Here is a 16,105-nt window from a genome sequence, read left to right on the forward strand (position 1 = left end):
TTAAATTTGATCGCATGTGATCGCTTTAGCTTTCGTTATTAATTCAAAACTGCAAGTAAAAATACCGCTATTAAAAATATGTGAGACGCACTTTCCAACACTGAACACTGCAGAAACAAAACAAAACCAGCTGATTTAGCAAACAACAGCTAGCTTACAGATGTAAACAACAGAAAAATTGCAAATTATTAGAAATGATTGGACCATAAATACCTTAAGATGCCCGCCCACTGCGCCGTGATAAATTGTAGCCATAAATATGTGCACGCTGGCAGCATTTCTTTTCACAGGTAAGTGTTTTGATCTTCATATGACAAGATTAAACTATAGCTTCTTTTCTCTTAAAGATTTCCCTTCAAACGGAAGGATCTTCTACAGAAATGGAAGGAATTTACCCAGAGGAGCGGTCAGTGGATGCCCTCCAAATGGAGTGCGCTTTGCAGTCGACACTTTGTTGATGACGACTTCAATTGCAGTAATAATCGGAAAACGCTGAAGAAGAATGCTGTGCCATCAATTAGAGTATCGGAAGATGACTCCATAAATGGCCACATGGAACAGGTGTCCCCAAGCAATAGGCCAATGCACAAACAAACTCTCTCTAGTGCCGCCGAATCAGCAGCAACAGGTGTCAAAGCCACTTGCCGCTTTTGTGGTTCCTCGGCCACAAATTGCTCCTCGTTTGAAAAAAGTTTTGAGCTCTTTGGCATGATCCAGAAGTGCTTTCCTACGCTACAGATTCTTCAGGACGACACCTTGCCCAAGGAAATATGCCAGGAGTGCTGCCTGCAACTGGAGCGCTTTTCCCAATTCATCGATGTGGTGATGTTGGCGCAGAGTGAGTTGCAAAGAAAATACCGCCGACAACTGAAAATCAAACAGGAACCCTTGGTTCGTGTGAAACAGGAGGCCTGCGAGAGCTTGGACAATTTTTTTCCTGATGAACTGGACATGGGTTTGGAGCAGGACGACGGCTGCGATCAGGAAGAAACTGAACAAAAGTTTCAGTTCTGCGATTTCCCTATGCTAAATGCCCAAGACATTATCAACAATTGTGATATCATGGAGATTATCAATCTGGATGATCCGTATATCAATATTCCAGACGATGCGGATGTGGGACAGTCGGAGAGACTACAACCTGGAAGAACGGCTAATGAAATGCTGCAAAACGAACTCCTAACCGAAGAGCACAATTATGCGAAGGAGGAGTGGCAACTACCCCCGCATCAGTACAAAACGGAAAAGGTGGAGGGAGCGGATGCTGCGCCAGACGCCCCTCCTCCGCCTGCTGATCCGCCTCCTCTTCAGGATAATATAGGTCCTCCCTCGGCTCCCGAACCGCGCTCATGTAAGCCCATTGTGACCAACGTAAGCCAGATACCTAACCAACTGATCTGCGAGCTGCTGCCACCGCCTGCTCCTCCCACGTCGATCAAACCAAACATTGTGGTACTCAACGATAGTGTGGTCGAATCCTCAGCGGCTTTTCGGCTTCACAACTGCACCTTGTGCACTGCCAAATTTATAACAATAGATAGCTTAAATCAGCATTATGCGCACAGTCACAGTAATACAACTCCCATGGTTAGTGTTCCTCCGATGAATATAAGCCTTCCCAGCTTGACTATGAACCCTCCAATGAAAATCGAAAGCAACAGAGGTCTTGTGACCACCGAACAATCGGAATACTGGCCGTTGGAGTGGCATAATAGTCCTGTATCCAAGCAACCTAGGAAAAAGATTGATATTCTGGACATGCAGAGTAGCTTCCTGCATCACAAAGACCTTATACCGACAGCCACTCAACTGTCAGCACCCGCACCTGATCCTCAACTGGTTGCAGTGACTGCTAGCTACGCTAAACTGGCTAACAGGTATCGTAAGTTGCAGCTGAAATGCAAAAAACTGAAGTCACCAAGGAAGGTGGCCAGAAAAACTTATGTTTGCCGGATGTGCAGGAAGGGATTTTCAAGGATTAAGAACTTACATCGCCACCGTCGCCAGAAAGCACACTTTGTGAAGTTAATACCCAATTTTTCCGGACGCTGTTGTGGTTGTCTAAAGTTCTTCCGATCCCGCTTGGGTCTTCGCCAGCATATGCGGTACATATGTCAATCGTTGTCGCTCAAAAACCATCGGCGTCTGCAGAGCTTCAAGTGTCGCCACTGCCAGGCCATCGCCTTTGCCCACTGGCGCCTGTATCGTCGTCATGAACTCAATTGCAGACCCAGAAAATCCAAAACGAAGGTGCAGACGGCAATGAATTCGAAAAAGAAAGTTACGCCCACCCAAGTATTTGAGTGTAATATTTGTAAAAAATCATTTGGTTCGCTCAACGGACTCCGCCAGCACAATATCACCCACTCGACGGAGCGGCAACACAAGTGCGGCATCTGTGAGCGGGTCTTCAAGCGACGCAACGGACTGTCTCAACACATTAAGGGCTACCACCTGCAGCTCAAGCCGCACGAGTGTCCTGTTTGCCAGCATCGCTACGCCCTGAAATGCGATATGCTGAGGTGCAGGCATTCCCTCCGAAAAGGTCCAGCTGCCGGGGAGTAACAGGAAGCCCTGGAGATGACTCACGATTGGACCAGGAAATGGTATTTACTCAAGCAAGTGCTTGATCTTGGAGGTAAAACCAATTTGTTTTCTAAAAAAAAGTGCGATAACATCCCACTACAATTTTTATTCCACAGATGATCTGAATCTCTATATCAGGACTAAACCAAGTCACTCCATGGGGTACTTAGTTGGTGGTCTTCCAGTATGGCACGCAAGGTGATGAAGGGTTCGCAGCGGGAAGGAAATTTGTGCTAGTCAAGGTTACTTGCAACAAGTAATGTAACTTAATTAAACCAATGCTTCACTGAGCAGGAACGAGGTTTTGCAATTCGGAACAACATTTTTGAAAAGGTTGGAAACAAATAAAGGCGATTTTAAATATTTTGTATTATATACATTTATTTATTTAAATTGCAGTATAAGTTTGTAGTAAACGCTCTCTAAAAGTACGTGTATTTTCTTGTGTATTCGTATTTAACGCATTAGTATTGCTTAAATCGCTAACTTTAAACGTGAAATACTGAATCGAAACTTATTGTTTTACTTTAGACTCATCCAAACAAGAAACTAAGATTGACTGCCCACATAGGATTAGTATGTACAAAGAAGGTTGAATTTCACAAATTGATTTGCTTAATATAACTATCAATTTTATTTTTAACAAAACTAAAACGAAGAACATAAAAATGGCACTAAAAGTACAAAAGCATACATTTTGCAGAACCATCAAGGATAAACGTAATTCAACAATGAAATTTTGCGCAACACCAAACAATAAAGTAGTTCTTAATCTAAAACATTTTAAACTTAACTAAAGGTTAACTATAAATACGCTTTTGGTATGATCGTTATTTATGTACGTATGTATGCATATGTGTGGCTAGAGTGGCTCCGTTTGGTTGGTTTTAAAAAAATATATTTTAGAAATTGGACATTATATTTGGTTACTTGATAAGTTGTTATGGGTACTTCAAAGATCCAAAACAAACATTCATTAGTCAAAGATAACATTCAATTCCCAAGATGTTTTTGCCAGCAAATCGAGTTTATATATGTATGGGACGATAAGTATGAATATAATTAGAGTATGTGATGCTTGAAAAATGCTTGTACGAAGCGTATCCTCTTCTCCCGGGATTAGTTCCACATTCGATTAACCTACGCCAGATAATTACTCGCTAGACTAAGGGGGAACCTAAATCCTCTACTGGAAGATCGCTGCCCGCTGCTGGAACTGCTGACGCCGCTGGGCCCGCTCCTCCTCCTCGCGCCGGCGCTCCTCCTGCTCCGCCCGAATCTCGTCGTGGAACTTGTTCGTCCGCAGCTGTTGCTCAATTTTCGCTTCGAAGAAGTTCTTGGCTCCGCTCACGCCCACCTGCTCCACATCGACCTCGGTGAGGCGGGCCAGCTGATTCAGCCCGGAATCGGAGTCCAGTTCCCCGGCCTGCGCCTTCCTGAAGATCAGCAAGAACTCTCGGAATGAAATCTTGCCATCGTTATCCTCGTCCACCTCGGCAATCATCTGCTTGAGTCCCAGATGGGTTTGCGGAGCGCCCAGCTTCTCCATCATAAACTTCAGCTCCTGCAGGTCTAAGAAGCCATCACGAGCCGTATCGTACCTGGAAAAGCGAAAGGTAAACAGATGCAAATCAATTAGTCAGCACTCTGGGTATCGAAAAAAAAGGGAAAGGGTGAGAGTGAGCACATTTGCCGCTGGTCAATGACCAACCGCAAGACACGAGACTCCCAATGTCGGGGATTAGCAATCGATAATGCAAACGTGGGTGCACTGGCGTCAGAGGTCGCGTGGCCCGATGTCTGCGAAAATGGTGGGTGGCAGGGCATTATGGTCGGCGGCCAACCCAATTTCATGCTAAATTTGCAGGCAACAGCTGCGGGCACAATAATAGCACCCAGGAATAGACCCATAATTTACACGACAACGTGTAGTCTCCAATTTCTTCGGTTAATGATCAAAATATTAATATCAAAATATTAAATATGGTTTTTAATTGTTTTGTGACTCTGTAAAAGAGGGAGAGTGCTTTGCCTATGTATGCTAACTCTATTCATTAGTTTGATTGAATTGATGAGAATTGTGATCCCAAGCTGTTTTTATCTGAGTTAAAAAAAAAAGCATTAACTCATATATTTTGGCAAGTATACAGATACATTGTGCACAACTTGATGTTGGAGAATTTCCCTCACGATTCACGATTCCCGTTCGCCATTTATCGCCAGTTCGACGACCGAAATCGGCGAGTCAAGAGTTCAAACTTCCGCCAAAGTGCGGGCAGGAAATCGCGATGGAAATGTAAATAAAGCCCATTTACTATCTAATTGTGTAATATATTAAAAGAGAAAACGCAAGAAGCACGCGCTGTCGTCTGAATAAATCGCGTGTTGCTGCGGGCGGCAGATGAGCCACACTTGCCACACGAGCAACAGCATCCAAAGTGGCGGAAACTAGTTGCACAGGCTCCAAACCGGCGACCTTGCGAGTTAGGCGAAGGATGCTGCTGCTGCTCACGATGATCATCGCCAGCTGAAACTAGTTAAACTAGTTGGAGCTCTTGCTAAAAATACGATCAGCTAAAGGAAGCAGCCACTTTATATGACAATATATACCCATTACCCACGATCGGCCACATGTTTGTGTACACCTTGATGTTATCCAATAGTCGCAACTTTCAGTTTCGATTTCTCGCTCGCCTAGAAGCCGCCACCTAATGACGAAATAGTATCTATTAGATTGCAGCCGCCGAGCAATGGAAGTTTCGCTTTCGTTTCATTAATAATTGTATCCACATCGACAAATTGCGTGCTTTCGTGATTTTGCGGCAAAAGAAGGCGAGTGAAAGTAATTAGCCGCGATGCAATGAAAATTGTATCATCTCAGGCGTGTCTGCGATGATGGCTAGGTGTCACCATTACCATCATTGCCACCATCACAGTTGGGCAATTAACGACGGCCAGTGTTACGCTATCGCCTCTTTAATTAACTCCAATTGCACTCTTTTCTCCAACTTCCAGTTGCGTCAATGTGACAATTGGAGGCACTTTTGCTTTTCGCCCGCCGTTTTCTTGCTTTCGTTGTTATTTTCTTTCGAATTAATCAAGGTGTTGTTGTCTGGCTTTCGTTTCGCTTCGGTTTCGGTAATCACAACAGACTCCAACTGCTCCATTCAATTAAACAAGACGCCGCTTGTGTTTATTAATTCATATTCTATCAATTTAGCAGCAGCTACAGGGGGTATTCACGTGGGTGGGACGACGGCAACAGATTGCATTGGAATAGCAGTTGATATTACCTTCAAGAACTTATTAGTGAATACACTTTTAAATCTTTTAATTAGTAAAAATAACCTAAGGGCTGTTCATATTTTGTATATATTGTACTTGATCCGAAACGAAATGTAACTGTTCCTAAATACCCACTTTAAATGTTATTAGTAAGTAAGAATTTCATTTCATATTATTCGCTTCCAATTCGGTTTTCTGTGTATATTTTTCGAGCACCTGCTGTTTCTTTGTGTGGGGCAACACCATCCGTTCCTGCCCCAACCAACAGCCTCCCCCTCGGATTTAGCCTAATTTGTATTGATTGTTTTCGTACCAATGAATCGTGCAACTTCACACTCCGAGGTTTTCGGGGGTGTTCGTATGTACATCTTTCTGCCTCATTGCATGTGGCCGGAGCTTCTAATGTTGTTGTTGTTGTGGCAGGGCCATATGCTATATGCTCTATGCTATATGCTATATATGCATGCGATTTTCTTTATCGTTTTTTCGTGCACAGTTCAACAAATAACGGGGTCAGCTGGCCATTGTTATTGGTGTTGCCGTTTATGCCTGCCGCAATTTGCATCGTAAATTTGTCTATGCATGTACTTCGCCGGGCACTTTGTTAACAATTGCGGTTAAGATAATAGCAACCATTTATGTTTACAACAAATCCGACATTTTTTCACATGCGGTTTTAGAAAGATTTTCCAAATAGCAAATGTATATAACTTTTATAAACATTTAAACAAACTCTAATAGATATTTCCTTAAACCAAAGAGCTAGTACTTCCACCCATTACTGTAGCAACTGCTACTGAGTTGCGATTACTAGATTGAACAGTGGTTTTCGCTAATAGCAGCCAACTGCCTCGCACTTGCAACTCCATTGTGAATGGAGTTCTTGTGCCCTCGATGTTCAAGTGGGCTAATGCCAAAGGCTTTGCGACTGCGATCCAAACTTCAACGCGTCTGCAGTTGGCAGAGCGTTGAGTTCTTGAACTTTGCGGTAACGGTTAAAATACGCTTAAAATGCACCGCGCGTCTTCATAGGGCGGGTTTCATCATTATAGCCACATCTATGGTAGCCGATTCGAAGCGAAAAGTGTTCAAAGACAATGTCTTGCATACACAATCGCGTTGTTTATTTCGACCGACGTTGAATGTTGAATGGCTTGGATCGTATGGATCGAATGGATGTTTTCTGTTTCGAAACCAAACATGCACCTGTGCACATGGCCTGCGCAAACACAGGTATGTAAAATTGTAAATCAATAAAAGACACGACTGGCAGGCGGCTGTGGAATTAGCGTCTGTGGTATTTCATACAGCAACTATAGTGATCATGTTCGATCTGTATCTGTGTCTAACCCTTCCTTGACGACCATTCCCACTTCTAATGGGGGTCTTTGCCATCCATTTCAAATGGCTCATGAAATGGGCAGGGTATTCCCGAAATAAACCCGCCACACTTTGACATTTCGAAATTGGAGCAAGCCAAGACGACGGGAAGCGGGAAAAGAAGCGTTGCGTGGGTCGCATCTCAGATTATTTTTAGTTGCAGCAGGAAGCCAGAAACAAGAAACATCAGCACTGCATTGAGTTCTCCTTATCGCCGCATAAGTGAATCAAACAAACAAACTGGACAATGAACAAATGCAGTGACTAATTGCAGCAAGTCGGGGTCACCACAATGGCTGGACGATGAGTGGTGATGATGCGCCACTGGCTCGCACATAATTTGATATTTCCTCAATTGAGTGGACAACACTCGACAATAAAGCAGTAGTTGCCACTCTACATATGCTGACACACTCGTGGTCAGTCTAATAGCACTGCAATGTGGTGTGATAAAATACTACTAAGCTATTGTCAATAATGCTCGTTTAAATAGCTTTTATGGAAGAATACAAGAAATCCTTTCTTGAAATTATATCCTAGAAAATCATTAATATCTATCTTTAGCTATTAGTTTTGACTCTATGCTAGTTAAGTGTCCAAACTTGTGCCGCAACCGCAGATCGCATAAAATGCAATCACAATGCGCACAATGAAGCGTCGATGGACGCGAGGCGGGGGTACCACTGTGTCATTGGCTCTCCTTTGTCAGCTAGTTTACTGTACGTCAATTTGGTTTTGCTTTTTTTATTGCGTTTTCTTTGGCGTGTTGTGTGGACATGCCAGACTGCCCGTCGCCAGCTGGATGCAATTCCACAACTGCACTTCGCAACTCGTGATTTTCGGCCAAATGCGAAAAGGTCGGGCACATGTGCGCGGAAATAATTACGAGTGGAGGCTGCAGCCGGAAATGTGAAGGGGTGTGCGATAATGCAGCACTATCGATTGCCACTAGGAAACCCGCTTTCCATCGCTGCAGATTACCGAACCCACAAGAGCAGGCATGCAAACAGCATTTGCAAACAGCCGAATTTGTGTCAATGAACCTAGGCGAATGCAAATATGCATTTGGACGAGGAGAAAGCTCTCTAAGAACGCACAAGTCCTGCACTGCAAAGCAACCCTCGCAATAAATAATTCGCATGTAAGTGCAGGAGGGGCAGTCAAGGGGTTATGCCCGAGTAATAAAGGGCGTTGTGGTGGCAATGGCAACTTAATTAAAGGTTCTCCTCCTCCATTAAAGTCCACACAGAAACGGATTCCTACCCTATTGTAAAGTGCGTACGAGTACGTTGCTTTTGTCCATGAACTCGAAATGCAAACTGTAACCAGAGCGACGACAGCGAACGGTACGAGTGGCATTGGCATTAATAGCACCCCCAACGGAAAACTGGGGGAAGCACAAAGCGCCTTACGCCCACAGTGGTCACTCCCTAATGGGAAGCTTTCTCTATTTGCCATCTTTGGGAAAAATAAGTTCTTTCAATTTAGCAAAGTTGTGGGGGTGTATTGAACAATTCAATGTTTTTCATAGACTGCTTGTATTTAATAGGCATTTACTCATCGTTACGTGATCAAAATAATGCTGATAGATATGGTGAATGACATTCTGGGGCTGCCCATTGATGACAATATGTGGAGAAATTGAAAAGCAAAGATATTAATAATAACATTGACTAATACATTTTATATGCGCACTGTATTTGTTAAATGAGTAACGCGCATTTATTCGAAAATATAACATGCGCAATCGAAATACTAATAATTGAGTTATCACTGTATATGATAAAAAAATTGAATCAATTGTAACTACAGTGTAAAACGTAAGTGATTCCTTGGTGGTTGTTTTTCCAGTTTGCCAGTCATTATTGCCTATCAACTTTGCAAACGGACGATGTAGCTACATTTAAATCTGCATAAAAGCAGAGAACTACCCGCTTTGATTAAATTTGACAGACTCGCGACGCCATAAACTGCAATAATCGATATAATTCTGCAGTTTATCGCCTCCCGGAAGTTAGAGCCGTTGTATATCTCTGAATTTCAGCAGACATCCGTGCGGAAAATGGCGTATTGCGAGGGGAAAACAACAACAAGGAAACTACAAAGATATCGTAATACATTGCGTGAGCGATAATAAGGTTAGGCCACAAAGTATATACATATGTGGATATTACACAGTATAAATCTAGTAAATATAGTATATATATATATAGTAGTATACCCTTGAAACAGGGTCAGATCTGGACATTATCTTTTTGGGAAGTTTGAGAGGGGAGCACTGGCTTCCTCTGGAACTGTGACGTCTCAAACCGAATTTGTTTACATTTGCATTTACTTTGATTATCGGAAGGCATGTTCGCAGAAATCCGCTCGCTCGGCTGAATCAGTGGCGAATTGTTTATACAAATTGCTTTGTAAAACGAATTCAACGCGTGACTCAGGCGGCGTTTTGCTTTCGATTCTCGAATATATCTCATTTTTTAATTAAAACAGATCTGGTTTGAGCGCTTTAAACTTGCCAGTTTAGCACATCACTTTAAGTTGCCGGACGATCCAACGTGACTGGAAATGCCAAATGGCCCGGCACAAAGGCGCTACTTCAGCCGGTTTTTCGCTCTTTTGGTTTTGTTATTATTATTACTTTAAAAATAAACCAAGAAGATCAAGCCACCCGGGTAAATGTCTGCTGACATTTGGTCGGGTTAAAAAAAAGTACTAAAGTCTAGGGAGATAATTCAATAAGGTACGTGAGTAAATCTACGAGTGAATCCTCACGAAAAATTTGTTTGCGTCTTGTAATCTTGTCATGTTCGTCGAGACTAGAATACAAAGTATAAAAACTTGTTTAAGAACTTGCTGTAATGATATTCTGATATGTCGCATCAGTTTTGGAACTCCTGTAAAAAGGTTTTTTACAAATATTGTTCATCTATTGAATAAATGAAAGCTAAACAGTGGCGAATTTAACAAATTAACAAGCAAATTTAATAAATCGGCTTTAAGCTTCTAATTGCTAACTTCTGCTTTCGAGTATGCAGACTTTTGTATTTCCTCCACCTAAAAGAGACAATTGTATAATCAAAGCACAACTGTTTTCTGGCCAAATCGAATCTTATAATCCATATAAGTATATACGTACATACATACGTAACCCACCACATTAGCTAATCGCAGACCAAAAGTCTCTTGTCTGTCTGCCATTTGTGGCACATGCACCCAGTATTTCCCAGACTGCCTGGTTTTTATCTTTTTTGCTGCCTGTGCATTGCTTTAAATTGCAGAACACGTTCGCATTGCCATAATGCAGGCATTTTACGTTTGGACCATTTTTTAGAGCTCAAAACTGTGGCCTACATGCATAGAAACTGATTTTTGGGGAGGAGCCAATAAGAAGGCTTAAGAAACCCTTAACTAACTGCCTTAAGTTAGCTGGCCAGTGATGGAGGCAAGCAAATCAGTTACTATCTTAAGCGTGCTAATTGGCATTCTCATTATGTTTTTTTAATTGCCTAGTGATTCAGCCTCACCTTAGCTGAGTAACGAACTGAATCATTTAGGAGAAGTGACAGCTGCTTGGCGATTCTCCGCTAATCAGCTCGGATGAAACCGAGATATCTTATCAGCCTAGACAACCCTACGTGCCAACTACTTGAATTTAAATAACAATTCTAGAGATTTAATCTAACAAGCCATTGCGCAATACAGCTGCGGTTGATTGAGCGAAACCCAAGATCACTAAAACGATCCACCACAAGACTAGGAAACTGGCAAAGGAACACATTTCGTTTGCAAGGTGGCCCATCTGACGACAGTTGGCGTTGTCGGGTGGTAATGCAAAACCGTAAACAAATACAGGGGAACATCGATAAGCCATCTGGGCGCTATTTAGTCTTAAGGTCGAGCATTAGAACCTTGGAGATAAATAAAAAATGTTTCAATGAACTACGAGTATTAACGTGGGATAAGATTTTTCCTTGCAGAACAGATCCATCCACTATAATCGAATGATGATTTTGAAAACCTACTTAAAGTTAACATGTTTAATATAACAAATAATAAACATAAAGTGTTGCTTTTTGCTACCAAAAAGTGCACTTAGGGGAGCCCGACTGTGGTGTGATAATTGAATCCGCCTGAAAGTGTTGGGGCAGAAAACCACTTTTGACTCATGATCCGCGCGACGGGAGCACGACTTGGGAATAAGCCAGTGACTGTGACAAAACTGCTCCGCAAGTACTTGTGAGTCATGCCCCATTGCCCAGGGGGGGCAGGGGAGGGGTGGGTTGGCTGCAGGAGGGGCTGCAGTAAATGCAATTTAAATGCCCATTAGGCGCATGAGTTTTATGTTGCCATCTAATGAGACGCAAATGCGGTGAGATGCCTGGGAAAGTGGCAGTTGCAGGTGAAAGGAGTGCAAAGGTTGGCGCAGACGACCTTTTGCAAATTGAAAGCCCTAACATCGGTTTGCAATCTGATTTCTGTTTCTGAATTATCTTGCATTAAAGATATACAAAGGTTTGTAATGATTAGAAGTGTGCCTAATGGTTATAATTAGTGCACTTATTAGCTGTATTTTATAATCTAGAGATGACCCTAAGCATCGTTTCCTATTATGAACTACTATTATTCCAACGGATTCTGCTCAGGTGTTTTAAAAAAAAAATTAAACAAAAGTTTGGCTCCCACACAGAACAACTCCTTTTCGCAATATCAATATAATTTATATTGCATATAATTTAAATTGGCTCTGGACCAAGGGTTCACAAAAGTAAAGTTTGCTCGGCGGCCTTCACTTACGTATTGAAGGTCTTCTGGTAGTCCTTGATCTGGTTACGGGAGAACTCGGGGAAGTCGGTGTAGACGTTGACCACCTTGTAGGTGCGACGCACCTCGATGCCTGCCTCCTGGGACTCCATGATCTCCTGGCGCCGATTGAGGATGTGCGTCAGCTCGGAGCTGTCCGTGTTGGTGGTGCTGCTGGGACTGTCCACGCTGTCCTTGTTGGAGGCGGAGGAGGCGTTCGAGGAAACGGACATTGTGTCGCACCTTGTTGACTCGCTTTTTAGTGTGCTGGAATTTCCCTTTCTGCCCTTTTCTGCTGCCTTCTCACTCTCTCTTCCTTTTGGCACACCCACGCAAAAAGGACCGTAAAAGAGATGTCCGGATACACACACAAATGCGGCGACGCGCCAGGAAAACACACACGGACTCGTTGCACGTAAGCTTTTGTCGAGGGGAGTGGCCCTGAGTCCTTTTTTGGCTTTGAAAAAAACAGTTGCAAGGTGCGTTTGAATTGCCGGTCTTTTTTTTGCTGCAGGTTGGCTTTCTTATTGGACCACTGGTTTTCCGCTTCGAGCGCCGCGACTTCCGAATCTTCTGAACGCAGAGAGACGAATAGTGCGACCGTGACACTAGCGTTCAAATATACCAGCGGGCGCGGCGACATTTTTCGAGTGACCGTGTGCTGACAAATACCAAAGTCAGCTAAATTTCGAAGCAATATTAAGATTTCAGATGAAAATGTTTCAATTAATTCAATAATAGTAATATAATGATTAATAATATCGCATATAATCATTATTTATACCTAGCTGATGAACAAACGATTTCAAATTTAACGAAAGTTTTTCTTAAGCAAAATATATAACCGAATATTTATTGTATGTTTATATAATTATAATATAATTATATAATAAGTTGGATTACAAAATCAATCTTTGTATAGTATTAATGTTCATCCCAATACAATATTTAAATTTAATATTCTTAAATATATTATGGAAAAATTTAAGGTATACAGACAACCCTAAACTATCGGCCAAAGCTTCCAGCCCTAGGTGTGCCCGCATTTTAATAGCAATTTAGCAAAATTTTGTAGAAAATTGTACCGACTGTGATTGTAATTCGTAATTGTTCAATAAAAAAATGGGCAGTAAACTGTTTAACAAACTCTTGCTGATTGCCGGATTTGCCAGCCTGGCACACGCTGCTTTTTCTGCTGCCCATCGTAAGTTTTCGTCTTTGTCGTGGTAAATAAACTTTGGACCACTAAGTGCCGCATTTACTCCACAGATCGCACCTATTTGAGGCTGACGGAGCAGGAATGGAATAGCCTTCCATTGGACGTGAGTTTTGGGGCATTTAGATCGCTTGCATGGTTACTCACGAAAGGTTTCCCTTTGACAATCCTTAGATTATCCTACAGACCGTCATCAGTTTGGTGATTGTGATTTACAACATCATCGAGATCGTTGGCAACTTCAAGGAGATCCGCGCCACAGTGGACATGCAACAGAAAACTTGGGACACCTTGGGCAACTTCCCCTCGTTCTACTCCTTCAATCACCGTGGTCGTGCCTTGAATCCTGGCTATACGCCCCCGGAATAAGAGGCCTTTCTTTTAAGTTCTGATATCCTTTTATTTATAGTCTCAGCAAGTTATAATATAGATAACGCTAAAGATCAGACAATTGCCAGCCTGTCATTAAGAGTATAGCAACATAAATCATCTCTAAGAAGTTGATTTCGTTCAAGTTGAAAGATAGCTAGCGCTTAGCAACAACCAAATTCCGTGACCCACATTCGAATATTTGGATATTGCGGAACTCTTGCCTTGCAACAAGGACAATGCCTTGGCCTCCAGCTTATAGCCAGCTCTTAATTCCCGGCCAGGACTATTATTACATGCCTGACTGTGACAAGTGCGACAACTGCCGAGGTGGTTACTCCTTAAGAGGCATTCGTAGTATAGCTCGGGATCGGAACGACATCCTCTTACAATTTCTTTACTGTTAACGTCAAAATACTCCAAGCAGGCCAATTCCTGATCCTCCGGCTCATTTGCTCGAAGCGGACAAGGCATAGCCGTTTGTCCTCTGGAGATCTCCTCACAGTCCTGCACTCCCCTACACTGATGACACCAAAGGCGCTCCTCCGGAAATGATCCTTTGTTGCAAAAACTTCCTTCGCATGGTAGACAACTAGCCACATTTGCGGAAGCACAGCTGAAGTCCGATTTTTGGCACCCTCTTGCAGTGGTGCCGTTGTTATAGGAAACCACCACACATGGTGCAGCCGGCTCAGCGCATTCTTCGATGTATATTTCGCCAGGACTTTCCCAATTTGCACAGCCAGCTCCCGCTTGATCCGTGCTGCATTGGTAGCACCGGGTGAAATCCTTACTATTACACCCAGCGCCTTCATCGCATTCATAGCACTTGGTGATTTGAGGATTTGCCGGCGGTGCTCCGCAGCCTCGTTGAATACTCCAGTTGGAGTACTCGCAGGAGAAACAGGAAGAGGCCTCAGCGGAGCTACAAGTGCTATTAGCTATAGCCGTAATATTTGTCCGGCAAAGTTCCTGATCCACGGAGTTGCATGTAAAACACTTCTGCTGCGTAATGCATCCTGCGTTGCAGTGGTCACTGGTATTACACTTTTCTAATTTATCTACATACGACTCCAAATCTGTTTGCATTTTAGTAGAGCAGCCTCTGACCACTCGACTTAGTCTTCGAAAGCTAAAGCAGTACTTGTCCTCCTGTTCACCCAAAAGAACATCCTGCTGGCATTCTTCGTACAGGCTCACATTGCATCTGCCGGTGTTGACCTGAAAGAGATCTATCTTGCATCCGCGGCCGATTGCTGAATCGCAGGTGGCGCAGACTTGGGTCCAAGCTCCTTGCTCGTCATTGCAGCCATTGATGTCACATAGCTTGGCGGCAGTGGACAGCGTGTGATTCTGCTCGGAGGCACAGCCCCTGTACGCCTCTAATGAACTTATGACATCCGTGTAGCACTGATCCTCTTCCAAATGATAGCGACAGGGTTTTGGTTTTGCTGCTGGAGCCGCCACGCATTCCTGTCCAGCGCAATGATGGCACTTAAGTCGTCCCGGCGGATAGACACCCGCATTGCACAGGTTTGATGAGCAAGTCTTTGAGTAAGTCGCTCCGGTGATGGGGGTCTCTGCTCCGCAACCGCGGTATGTAATGGAGTCCACTAATTTGTGTGCGATTAATGGTATAAGAAGATCGGAGTTACTAAATATTTCAAGTATCTTTGATGTTTGAGTAAGCCCACACGGCTTGGAAACAATCAATGTACTTTAGCTTTTAAAAATTAATGAATTGCAAAAATAGATACTATAAAATGGCTGACTATCCGTCGATTTAGAAACAATTACACATCACATTTAGGTGCACTTACCAATGGACATGGCACACGTCAGCTGGGTAGGGCACTCCTTGTAGGGAAGAACTCCCACTTCTCCGAGGGTCTGGGAACATTCCGGCAGGGCAATGGAATCGCAGTGGTAGCAAACAATGGCAAAACAACGGCCTGCTATTAAAAAAAACCACCTTTAGGTTAACAACGCATTTTTCCGTGGGAAATCGCAGGTATCTCACATCTCAGGAGGATCAGGAATAGAAGGAGCAGGTGGTGGAAGCATGAGTGGCGATTCGTCTGCAGACCACGCATTTTGACAGCTCATAAAGAATGTAAGCCAAGAAGTGCACCTTTGTTTGCAAAATTGGAATCTCTAATCTGTTTATGACTTATCAGACAATATAACAATGAGTTGATATAGCCGAACTGGTGATAAGGATAAGCTGGAAAAAGCCATTTAACATTAAAATAACCAAACATTATCATTAAAATAAAAAGTTACACTTGCTAAATGTTTACTTAAATTACCACCATGAAAACCTTACGTTGTAGAAATGCTTGAATTATTTTAAGGCTTAAAATAGATAGTTTCTCGATGTCCTAATGAAATCCGTTCGATATTGATAATTTCCCAACCACAGTTGGATGGCTACCCAACTTTATTCCGGCATATGCATAATGGCCA

General features: G+C 43.0%; 4 protein-coding genes across 5 annotated transcripts; 2 read left to right on the forward strand and 2 right to left on the reverse strand.

The window, feature by feature from the left end:
- The first annotated feature begins 20 nt into the window (after positions 1 to 20).
- LOC6732741 lies at positions 21 to 3,234 on the forward strand. Its single transcript, XM_016180360.3, has 3 exons — positions 21 to 290; positions 348 to 2,638; positions 2,703 to 3,234. The coding sequence occupies exons 1-2, from the start codon at positions 220 to 222 to the stop codon at positions 2,563 to 2,565; spliced, it is 2,289 nt and encodes a 762-aa protein (XP_016025470.1). The 5' UTR covers positions 21 to 219; the 3' UTR covers positions 2,566 to 2,638; positions 2,703 to 3,234.
- On the reverse strand, positions 2,948 to 12,668 carry LOC6732742 (EF-hand domain-containing protein D2 homolog). The gene is made up of 2 exons (XM_002079820.4): positions 12,049 to 12,668; positions 2,948 to 4,187 (listed from the first exon to the last, which is right to left on the reverse strand). Exons 1-2 carry the CDS (start codon positions 12,285 to 12,287, stop codon positions 3,773 to 3,775), a joined length of 654 nt encoding a protein of 217 aa, XP_002079856.1. The 5' UTR covers positions 12,288 to 12,668; the 3' UTR covers positions 2,948 to 3,772.
- Positions 12,669 to 13,065: 397 nt separating this feature from the next.
- LOC6732743 (ER membrane protein complex subunit 5) lies at positions 13,066 to 13,721 on the forward strand. The gene is made up of 3 exons (XM_002079821.4): positions 13,066 to 13,258; positions 13,324 to 13,376; positions 13,445 to 13,721. The coding sequence occupies exons 1-3, from the start codon at positions 13,177 to 13,179 to the stop codon at positions 13,637 to 13,639; spliced, it is 330 nt and encodes a 109-aa protein (XP_002079857.1). The 5' UTR covers positions 13,066 to 13,176; the 3' UTR covers positions 13,640 to 13,721.
- A 59-nt stretch (positions 13,722 to 13,780) lies between these two features.
- LOC6732744 lies at positions 13,781 to 15,919 on the reverse strand. Of its 2 annotated transcripts, none has more exons than XM_039293468.2 (3): positions 15,660 to 15,919; positions 15,460 to 15,591; positions 13,781 to 15,252 (listed from the first exon to the last, which is right to left on the reverse strand). In XM_039293468.2, the coding sequence occupies exons 1-3, from the start codon at positions 15,730 to 15,732 to the stop codon at positions 13,781 to 13,783; spliced, it is 1,677 nt and encodes a 558-aa protein (XP_039149402.1). In that variant the 5' UTR covers positions 15,733 to 15,919. The 2 variants fall into 2 exon arrangements, with proteins under 2 accessions (XP_039149402.1, XP_002079858.1); XM_002079822.4 differs by having other exon boundaries at positions 15,460 to 15,594; positions 15,660 to 15,917.
- Positions 15,920 to 16,105: the final 186 nt, after the last annotated feature.

The sequence above is a fragment of the Drosophila simulans genome, chromosome 2L, assembly GCF_016746395.2.
Source record: "Drosophila simulans strain w501 chromosome 2L, Prin_Dsim_3.1, whole genome shotgun sequence".
In the NCBI taxonomy this organism is placed as follows: Eukaryota; Metazoa; Arthropoda; class Insecta; order Diptera; family Drosophilidae; genus Drosophila; species Drosophila simulans.